The following is a 12043-nucleotide window of genomic DNA, read 5'->3' as shown; positions in this document are numbered from 1 at the left end:
ATAATGACGACCCAAAGAACGAACTTATTATCTCCATAATAGTGATCCTTGATATATCTAGTAATTGCACTTATCAAAGACAGAACTCCTTCAGTTACATTTCTTAAAGATCCAGGAGATCGTTAACTCCAATAGGTCTGGAACCATGACTGGATGTTCGGGGATGAAGGTACAAATCCAACCTAAAAGAGATTGAACTGCCCTTAAAAAAGACCTCTACTTTATTCTTCTCGTATTCATGTGCGCTTTCTGACTAACATGCAATTAATAGGTTAACCCTAAACCTGTTTAATCTATGTTGGTTGAATATTAATGAAAAAACAAAACTATTATTGGCGATCACTTGAATTATAATCATATTAGCCTAAACAAGATTATTAATTGTCTTATTAAGCATGATTACAAGTACACATTCCCTTTAAAACATGCATAAAGGGCGTGACCAAGCAATAACAATAAAAATAATATATCAAGCAACATAATAATCATCATCATAATAATCATATTAAAGCATAATAATATTGTTAGCAAGATCCTAGGCATGATACTAACAAGATTAATAACAACCCTAGCATGTCACTTAACAATAAAGATCAATTAGCTCAACATGATACTAACATGATTTTAGAAAAGAAATAGGAAGCATCATAATAATATACATGATATTAGAAATTTTAGTTATTACCCTAAACATGATACCAGAAAGCAATATAACATCCTAACATTATACTAGGAATCAACAAAATATTTAAGCATGATTTCTATAATAAAATAATAATAAAGCAATTAAAGTACTTACTTCGATGCTTTGTACCTCTTTCTAATAACAAAATACACACGTTAGTAACTTCAAGGAAAAATATTAAAATAGTAAATCTAATCAAAGCATTGTAATAAGGTTTGGGACCAAACCCTCAGAAATTATCTACCTTTCACGTCTAGGGCCACTACAAGAAAATAACCTTTTCATAGCGGTTATTTTAACCTTTAGTATCGATTGTAATTGCAACAAAATGTTTTCCCAACGAATGGTCATTCGATACAATATCCCCCGTTGCCTTAGCCTTTAGTAGTGGTTTTCAATATCGCTGGGGTTGGCCTCAATAATCGATACGAAAAACTACATCCAATCGTGGTGATTATTGTAGCGATTACAATCGCTATAAATGTTTAACTCATTTTATTCAAAAAAAAAAAACATGCGTATGATCTTTACGAAATTCGAACATGCAACCTCAAACTCTTATATTAAATGTTTCACCAATAAGTTATGACATATTTTATGTATTCTTTGTGAAACAATATTTATATATCTAGTGTTGAAAAGGCTTTTCGTATCGATTTTTAGGATTTAGTGGCGATTGTAAATGATACGATTTCTCAAAATTATATAAATGTGTAAAAATAGTGTTGATATGCATTACTATTTTTTCCGTATTGATTTTATATGGGAAAACCATGGCGATTGTAAAAATGATACGACATCCTTAATTTTTTCACAAATATACTTGTATATTGTAGCGAATGCACAATCGCTACGAAATAATCGCTATGAAAAGAGATTTTTCTTGTAGTGGGCGAAGGCAACCTCGAACTTGACTAGGTGTGTTTAAAGCTAATGAATGTGGAATTTTGTAAAAGGGAAGGTTTAGAAAAAGAATAGAGAGAGAGAAAGCTTCTAGCTTTTAGAGAGAGAGAAAGCTATCTTTTAGAGAGAGAATAGAGAGAGATGATTGTTGTGAATGATTAAAAACGGGGAGATACGACCCCTATTTATAAAAAAATAGCTCGGAAACGATATAAAAGAGTTCGATTCCTATTCGGAATAAAATACCTCATGTCGTCAACGACAAGAATCAGTGCCATATGACAGGAGCAGCGCCAGGCGACAGACCTGTCGTTTGGCGCTGGGACAGCTTTTTTGCGGATTTTGTTTTTATCATATCTTTTGATCCAAAAGACCAAATAAGTCATATAATATGTCGTTGGACAGCTCTTGAAGTCTACTTCCCAACCCAATTAGAATCAGATTAAAATATTTTTTAAATAAAAGATATGGCTGAAATAGTGGAAAGGGTGTCAGTTTTGGATAGAGTTTCATATTCCTTTCATATCTTTTTCGTTATACCTCGGAATTAATATTATAATATACCATTAGAAAGATAGTTTCAATATCTATCCAACCATATAAGATTTGGATAAATATTATGAGGCTCAAAAATAATATCTGATTGTCAAAAAAGGACTCTCAAAAAAGGAAAGTTTTATTCAATTTCGAATTCTTTGATCTTATCTTTTCAAAAATGATAATTAAGATCTTTTAGAAACTCATAAAAGCTTCAAAAAAATCCTAATTAATTTAGGAATAGTATGAAACCTTTGGACCCTCCACATGATCATTGGGTCGTAGGTAAAATTCGGTTTGGGCCTAGTTTTGTATTTTGGTCATAACTTCCTCATTATTCATCGGAATTGGGCTTATAATAAATCGTTGAAAAGTTCTTTTCGAGCCCGATCCAAATACACCATTATTGGACCCTTATCATGGACCAAAACAAACTAGATTGGAAATTTTTCATAAATAGAGTGGAAGAAGAAACATTTTTGAAAACAGAAAGAGAGATATTTTAATAAAAAATCCACATCACTAGACTTTTCACACTTTTACTTCGTTCGATAATCAAATGACATGAAAGGTATTCATCACTGGTTTTGGTTTTGGGGAGACACATTTGGGTGTCTACAAGAGTTTTATTATCGATAGAATTCTAATATTTCATATATACAAAATTTAATCATAACTTTTAACAATTATCCTGCTACTAAATTCTATTTCCATGATCAGGTTCGTTTTAAAAAGTTCTTCAAAATAAGATCCATTTATAATATATTTTTAATAAAAAAAATAGAAAATCTGTAAAAAAAAAAATATGTTTAAATAAAAAAATTAATTTTATTTTGGTAAAAATACTTTTATTGTTTCAATAGAAAATATTTAATTGCAATAAAAAAATATCAAGTTTATATTAACATATATATATATATATATATATATATATATATATATATATATATATATACAAATAGAACGAACTACAAAAATTACACTATTATATAAATAAACAATATGATATCAATGTCTAAATAATTTTTTATTATCAAAAGGAGTTATAAGATTGTATTTAACATTCAAGATAAAAATTTTAAGACAATCCGGACATCGCCTTGGCATAAAACTAGTCATATAACTAATATATAAAGGTAAACTTCAACCCAGGTCACGAGCTATCGACACTTGGCATTTCAACTTTTTACGAAGTGTCGCGCCACATTGGATAGATTTAAATTGACTTCATAAAATAAAAAACTTAGTTTAGAATTCTATATGGATAGAATTTTAGGATAAAATTGTTAATTTAGAATTTTATTTTTTGATAAAATATCGATATTTCAGATATACAAATTGAATTATAATTTTGTTCAAAAAAATTATTAGATTATAATACTAAAAAATTATCATATAAATTTATTTTTATATCATAATATTTTTAAGAGCGAAGGAAGTAGTTCAAAGCGTAAAACATACGTTTATAATATATACTAATTGGTTAAAATAATATATTTCACAATCTAATATAATTTTATTACTATGTAGACCTGTCAATTAGAGTTGGGTCATAAGTCATTTCATATTAGGTCACTTCAGGCTATGAGTAAAAAATTGTTCAACCCTTACCCAAAGTTTTGGGTTTGGGTCAATCCAACAGGCTTTGAACATTTATTTTATTTCATTTATTTTTTTTTTTTTTGCTAATTTTTAATTTTTTTAATTTATTAAAATGAACTTTTCCATCAACATTACTATTAGTCATTACATGTCTACTAGATAGAAAATCGTCTCAAAATCACATCAATTCCTAATGAATTTTGTATCAATGATATATTTTAAAATTTGATATATAGATTAAAAAGTTATCTTAAAATTCAATAAACAACCCGATCATCGCATTGGGCACAAATCTAAACTTTTTGTCAGGCTACAAGATAGCGACACTTGGGGTTCTAAATTTTCGCCAAGTGTCGTGTCACGTTTAATAGATTTAGATAGACTATAGGATAAAAAAATAGTTTAGAGTTCTATTTTTAATCAAATATGGATAGAATTTTAGGATAAAATTGTTAGTTTAGAGTTTTATTATTGATAAAGTACTAATATTCAGAGGTACAAATTGAATTATAATTTTATTTCGAAAAAAATTTAGATTATAATTCTCAAAATTATCATATAAATTTATTTTTTATATCATATTTCCTCTGTTACACAAATATTGCAATAAAAATGAAATTTCTTTATTCCAAGGCACATTTTATATGTTAAATAATTATAATTATATGAGAGTAAAAATTCTAAAAAGTTGCTATTATGAAAGTATTTTACGAGACGAATCTAACAAGACCCCACATTACTATAATTTACTTTACTTATAAATCATAATTTGTGGACAAACAAGCATGATGAATAGTGCAAAAGTCTAATTGTTGCAATATTACTAGAATGGAGGAAATAATATTTTTTGGAGTAGAGGAAGTAAATAAAGGCGTAAAAAAACCCATTTATAATACTCCGTATATTCTAATCAGTCAAAATAACTTCACAATCTAATATAATTATAATTTTATTACTATGTAAACCTGTCAGTCAGAGTCAATTCACGAGTTATCTCGGATCGGGTCACTTTAGGTTACGGGTCAAGAAATGTTCAACCCTTGCCTAAAGTTTAGGTTCAGGTCAACTCAACAGGCATTGAAGATTTTTTTAATTTAATTTATTTTTTGCTAATTTTTTAATGTATTTAATCGAATATTTTTACCAATATTATTGTTATTAGTCATTACATACCTACTAGATAGCAGATCGTCACAACAGCACATTAATTACTAAATAATTTTGTATCAATGATATATTTTAAAATTTGACCTACAGATAAAAAGTTTATGTTAAAATTCAATAAACTACCCGAGCATCGCACGGGCCCAAAACTAGTATAATAAAGCTAAACTTTTAGTCAGGCCCCGAGACAGCGACAATTGGCATTTCAATTTTTCGCCAAGTGTCGCGCCACGTTGGATAGATTTAGATAAACTACATAGGATAAAAATTTGAGTTTAATTTTAAATTTTATTTTCAATTAAATTTGAATAGAATATTAGGATAAAATTATTAGTTTAAATTTTTATTTTCGATAAAATTCCAATATTCATATGTACAAATTGAATTTTAAGTTTATTCAAAAAAAATTAGGTTATAATCCTCAACCATTATCATACAAAATTTATTTTTTATATCATAATATTTTCTGCTGCAAAGGGAGTAGTTCAAAACGTGAAAAATCCATTTATAATATATTCTAATCGATTAAAATAATATACTTCACAATCTAATATAATTTTATGACTATTTAGGCATGTCAATTAGGGTCGGGTCATGGGTCATTTCGGATCAAATTACTTCATGTTACAGGCCAAGTAATGTTCAACCCTTGCCCAAAGTTTTGTTTAGGTCAACCCAACGGGCTTATTTATTTTGCTAAATTTTTAGATTGTTTTATGTATTTAATCGAACATGATTACCAACTTTATTATTAGTCATTATATACCTACTACATTGCAAATCGTCACAAAAATACATAAATTCCTAACTAATTTTGTATCAATTACATATTTTAAAGTTCGACACATAGAATAAAAATTTATCTTAAAATTTAATGAACGATCGCGCGAGCACAAAACTAGTATAATACGAAGTATAAAGTTATTACATATTAGGAAAGTATATATTTTTCATATTGATATTAGGATTGAGTTAGTAAATATATAATATTATTCAAAAAAAAAAAGTTAGTAAATAATATCATTATAATATCTATAGGGATGTCAACTAATGAGGCGATGCAAGGCCTGTTCTCATACGATTATTTTCATTTCAATTTAGTTGAGTTTAATTGAGTTTAGCTCTAATTATAAGTTCAGTTTAGCTCAGTTCAGCTCCTAATTTCTTTCTCTTATCAAATATTCAGTTCAGTTCAGTTTCAATTCAGTTAAGTTAAGGGCTTGTTCTCTTACGTTGAAATTCAGTTCAGTTCAGTTCAGTTCAATTCAGTTTAGTTCAGTTCAGTTCAGCTCAGTTCAGTTCAGTTTAGTTCAGTTCAGTTCAGCTCCTAATTTCCTTCTCTTATAAAATATTCAGTTCAGTTCAGCTCCTAATTTCCTTCTCTTATAAAATATTCAGATCAGTTCAGTTCAGTTCAGCTCAATTCAGTTCATTTCAGTTCAGCTGAGTTAAGTCAATGAGAACAGGACCTAAGTTAAGTTCAGTTAAGTTCAGTTCAATTATGTTCAACTCTAATAAGTTCAGTTTAGTTAAGTTTAGTTCAGCTCATTTCAGTCAATGAAAACAGGCCCTCATTCATGAACAGCTCATGAATAAACTTGGTCATTTAGTTAACTAGTAACAAGTCTAGCTCGAACAACTATTGTTCTCATTGCTTAAACTTAGCTAAGCTGAACTGAATTGAACTTATTAGAGCTGAACTGAACTGAATATTTTATATATAAGAGAAGGAAATTAAAAATTGACCTAAACTGAACTGAACTTATTAGAGCTGACCTGAATTAAACTTATTAAAGTTGACCTGAACTGAACTGAAATGAACTTATTAAAGTTGAACTGAATTGAACTGAACTGAAAATAAACAGATAAGAACAGGGTCTTAGTACCCGACTCGTTTATATGCTTGTGAAGTTGTGAGCAATTCGTTCAAGTTCATTTATATGCTTGTTCTTGTTTGCTTATAAGCTCCTTGAAAACTAAATCAAGCTAATCTTTTTTTTTTTTAAATAAAATTTAAAAAATTGGCAATTATTTTGTTTTAGGCTATGAATTGTATCTTTAAGAAAGTTATCGTATAATAGAACATTACCCCAAATCAAATTTATATTATTGGAATTGGTTATTTTTAAGAATAGGATGTTTGTTAATTACTCTTTGAAATTCGATATCGTTCATTTATGAAGGCTCTATATTAAAGCTATTTATTAAATGAGCAAAAAAATAATAAGCAAATTACCCGGATGTACGGATGATTTAACAAATTCTAGTATTAGGGTAGGGTTAATTATGATGGGCTCTGATATTATTATCAAAGACAGAATTTATTATTGATTTTGTAGTACCAATAACGGTACGAGTACTAATTAAGGACTGAAGCAGCAAATCTAAAGAGAATATTGCATCAATTAAAAAATTCCTAATGCCACGGCAGTCTTAGAGCGAACCCAAAGAAAAAAATCCACCGACCTGGAAAGAGGTGACACTAATTGACAGTGCAACAACCGATCTTAATTCCTAACTAGTCGTTGCACTCAAATTTCTGCACATACTTACTAATCCCATAATAAAATCAAACCCAAATACTCGAGTCAGATACTTAAATACGTACCCGATACAACAAGGTCAACAATGTACGTACGTACGTATCCGATCGAGTCGAGTCGGAGAGAGAAAGAGAAGGAAAGAGGGGCGTGTGGGAAGTAGCGTGATGAAGGCAAGTAGACAACTCAATACCCACACGAGATTCATTAAAAGCCCACCTCTTTTAATTTCTTTCCTTCTTCCTTCCCAACTTGCATATTTTTCCATTTTCTCTCTCCTCTCCCACTTGCCATTACTATATTCTCTACTCCTGCAACTTGCACTTCTTTTTCTTTTTTCTTTATTTTTTTAAACATTTTCCTTAACCAGTAGTACAATCTTAAGAAATTAGGAGAGAGAAAATGTTTAGAAACAAACAAACTTTTCTACCATGCAACTTGCTCTTCTATCATTTCTTTATTCATTATATTTCTCATTTAAAATACCAACAAACTATTACATCACCAACAACCCAGTTGATCTTTAGATTATCAGTTTTTTTTTTTTTTTTTTCTTTGCATTATTATATTTTTCAAAAAAAAAAAAAAAAAAATTAGTGCAAGTTGCAACAAAGAACGAAAGAAGATGACCCTTCTGATTCTTCTTCAATACCCCATTCCCACCTTTCACGTTATTGTTTTCTTTCCTTATTTCTTTATTGCAATTGGTTTACTTCTAGATAATATTATCTATCACGCCCTTTCGATCTTTTTGACGCATATTCTCTAACTAAAACAACCTCTTCTATACTTATCTTTTTTATTTTCTACCTTTCCATGCATGCGGCGTTCGCTATCTTTTATTCCATGTCCCGTCTCTGTAACATATGTGACAATTAATTTCAGACGGAGCATATATATATATATGAAATACAAATGTATTATTCTTATTATTATTATTAGATATAAAAGTTTAATTATGCACATGTGGAGGAAAGTAGTAGATGTTGTGAAGAGACAAATTAAATGAGCTGGAAATTATAATTAGATAAAATGATAATTATAATACTAGTGGGAGTTAGTAGTGATATTAAGCATTGTTGCTATTTGCATCACATGCACTCAAAGCATATACGATCTCTTTTAACATGATCTATCAAATTCTTTAAGCAATTGGGTATTTCCACTAATTTTATTTTGTTATTGCTATTATTAGTTGAGAAGCAACTAGAGTTAAATACATAATGGTGAAGTAAGCTAAGCATCCTTTTTGTTTTATTAATTATTTCCACTAAAAAGTGTACAATGTACCTATGAAATAAGTAATAAATTGCATTTCATAAGCTACCAACTTTACTATTTACAGGAGCAACCTTACAAACCTTCCAACCTCCCTAAATAGGTTAAAAACCAAACTACACTAGATAAAATCGAAAATGTACATACCAACTTATGACCATATAATCACACATCAACACACTACGAAATCAAACATAAAATAATACAAGTACTTCATAATATCACAAATTAAACATGATACATACAAAGTATTTTTGAAATACGACTACAACAAACTATGAATTGAACTACGTATTGTGATTAACATTATATACCTCCTCAAGAATCCAAGAGATTAAAATCATTTTACATAAAATTAAAACAGTTATTTGTTCATAAAAATCATGTATTTTCTGACATATGCAACCAAATTAAGCTGTGATCCTCATGCCGTAACCCCGCCCATACTTGTAATAATTTGGATCTCTATCCACATCCGGATTATTGAGAAGCTGTTGGTGGTGCAATGACCAAAAAATCCAAATTGCCCATAAAATTTTTAATATATATATATATTTATCCATTTTAAGATATTCATAATAATAAAAATAATAATAATGCTAACTCCACAACTTCAATTTCCAACCAAGAAATCAATAAACAATAGTCCCCACTTTGAATCTCTTTCATTCATTCATTTGATTCAATTCAATTCCACAACCTAGCATCAAAATGTACATTTGTGTTGAATTGAATTGAATTTCAATATACACATGTATAATTAAACTCGAAATCGAAATTTATAGTCACCTACATTTTTTGTCTAAATTCGTAACATAATGTAAAAATTTCCCTAAATGAATTAAAATCTAATATATTCATTCTAGAATTGTAAGCATGAGAATAGAAGAGAGTATGTACAAATTTGAGCTTACCCTAACTAAAAGGTAAACATAATACGAGTAATCGAAAATTGACGAAAGCATGAACCCCAAAATCAAAAGGCATGCATCAAAGAAATACATTAAAGAAAAAAGGAAGAAAGAAATTAAGTACAACAAAAACTAGAGCTATGTTCTATGTATCATCAATCTTTGTTTTTTTGACAAATTCAAAAATTGGGAATAAAAAGGGTAAATTATAAGAGCTTAAATTTGTACTCCGATCAACAACACAAAAAAAAATTTATATATCATCATCAGTTCATCACCCCATTTGGTTGTCGAAAACGCTGTCGATCGATTGTCATTTGTCTTTCATTTCAATTCCTCGAGATTATAATACACCAAAGTTAGGACAGTCTTCTCTCAAGACCGAGCTTGAATTCCTCGAGATCGCATTTGATGGTGGTATCATATCATATCAAAAGTTGTGAGAGAAAAATTAAAAGAAAAAAAAAAAACCTAATTAAAATTTTAAGATCCGGAGGAATTCTTCTTGTCATCTCTCCCTCTTCCTTCGGCGATCTGAGCCAACGATTGAAGATTGCACCGAACAATTGTATCAACAAACACGCACGTCTCCTCTTTCGTGTTCCCCGCCGGCGTATCCACCACGTATGATTCCACGACAAGGGTAGATTCTTCGCCGGTATCGCCGACTGCCGGGTGCAACGACGTGACCGACTGGTAGTTAGAGAGGCGGTGGTCCCCACCAACGACGGAGAAGGAGATGACGTGGCGGTGGTCGTCGAGGATCTCGAGCCGTTCATCGGAGGTAGCGGCGGGGAGACCGGAGACGACGCGAACACGGCGGAGAGTGCCGACGTCACCGTTACCGGAGATGACGTCACAGCTCCGAACGAAGTGTTTGTAGAGTTGAGGAGCGTCGAAGCGGCGGACGACGGACCAGACGGTGGAGACAGGGGCGGAGATCTCTTGGACGACGGCGGAGGAGCACTGGTGAGAGTTGACGGATTGAGCGTGGTAGCGAACGACGTCGTCGGGGACTTCGAAACCCGGGGGAGATAACGGCGGAATAGAGAGGGGTTTTGGGTGGAGGTGGGAGAATGGTGAAGTGGTGGTGGGGTGGGTGTTGGTGGTGATACGGTGGAGTAGTACGGATGATTTGGGCATTTTTGTAATTTTACTTTTGATTGAAATTAAATTTAAATGTTTGTTTATGGAAAGTGGTGGTGAAAATGAGGTTACTACTTTTGGATTTGAGGAAGAGAGAGAATTTGGGGTGGGAAGGAAATAAGGAATGGGCTTTTTTTTGGGGGGTTAGGGGTATATATATGAGAGAGGATGGTCACTTTCTTCTAGCTTTTGATTTTTTAAAAAAAGAAAATATAATTGGATGGTATGGTAACGGGAAAACGAGTTGTGTGTTGTTGTTGGTTAGATTTTTCCTTTTGTTATGGGTAAATTGCTATATTTTGTTTTATAACAATATAATTATGGTTAGATGTAATATAGGGGGGTTTTAAAATAGGGTGATTGGACAAAATCAAACTTGTTTTATGGGATGGATGGTATTTTGTGGTGATGAGAGTTTTGGGAATGGGATCGTATGGTGGGATGAGGAGTTAAAGTTAACTCTTGTATTACCTATATTTAGTGGTTGTTTTTTTGTTATTAGATTTAGGAAATACAAAGTGGTATATTACTCTATCCATCACTATTTTTTTGTTCATTTATTATTTGTTGTTCTTAATATACGTTTTGAAACATAGATTTCTTCAATTTTATACATTAAAAAAATTATAATAAATTGATATTCTTAAAGTAGAGATTGAAATAAAAAATAAACAAGATTTCACATAACTACATTTAGCTATTATAGATATATGAGAATTCATGGTCAAAGTTTATAAATTTTGACCCAAAAAATTAATATCAAAGAATCTTTAAGCGATGAAAGCAGGGGCATTTTAGTGGGGAGTCGATCTTGAAACCTCTCTCACCATGCAAAACTCAAACTACCAACTAAGCTACCATTGACAACCTATTCTATTAGCTAAATATTTACTATTTTTTAGTTTCTTATAGGGGCCAAACCACAAAATACACATATCATCTGTTGGGCCACGGGGGGTCGGGCCTCCACCAGCCCCCCTAGCTCCACCCCTAGATGAAAGGAGTATCAAACGAACTAAGAAAATAATCTCATTCGTTAAATAAAGTTTTGTTTTACCCTCTTTGTTTTTTTAAAGTGACACAATACCAGGCATGTTAATATATACGTTTGACACAAAATAATCTCATTCGTTCAATAAAGTTTATTAATTGTGTATTAGTACAGAATTCGTAAAATTCATAAACTATATGCATTGAGACTAACCCAATAATATATTATTCAACAAGTGCATTAGGTTCGTTATTACATATGGATATTTAAGTCATCCTTAATCCAT

General features: G+C 30.7%; 1 protein-coding gene across 1 annotated transcript; it reads right to left on the bottom strand.

Moving 5' to 3' along the window:
* Positions 1-9546: 9546 nt before the first annotated feature.
* LOC110710755 (abscisic acid receptor PYL4-like) lies at positions 9547-10914 on the bottom strand. Its single transcript, XM_021889091.1, has one exon. It carries the CDS (start codon positions 10761-10763, stop codon positions 10104-10106), a length of 660 nt encoding a protein of 219 aa, XP_021744783.1. The 5' UTR covers positions 10764-10914; the 3' UTR covers positions 9547-10103.
* Between the last annotated feature and the right edge of the window lie 1129 nt (positions 10915-12043).

Source organism: Chenopodium quinoa, unplaced genomic scaffold (assembly GCF_001683475.1).
Source record: "Chenopodium quinoa cultivar QQ74 unplaced genomic scaffold, ASM168347v1, whole genome shotgun sequence".
Lineage (NCBI taxonomy): Eukaryota > Viridiplantae > Streptophyta > Magnoliopsida > Caryophyllales > Amaranthaceae > Chenopodium > Chenopodium quinoa.
This window is presented reverse-complemented; position numbering and strand designations above follow the sequence as displayed.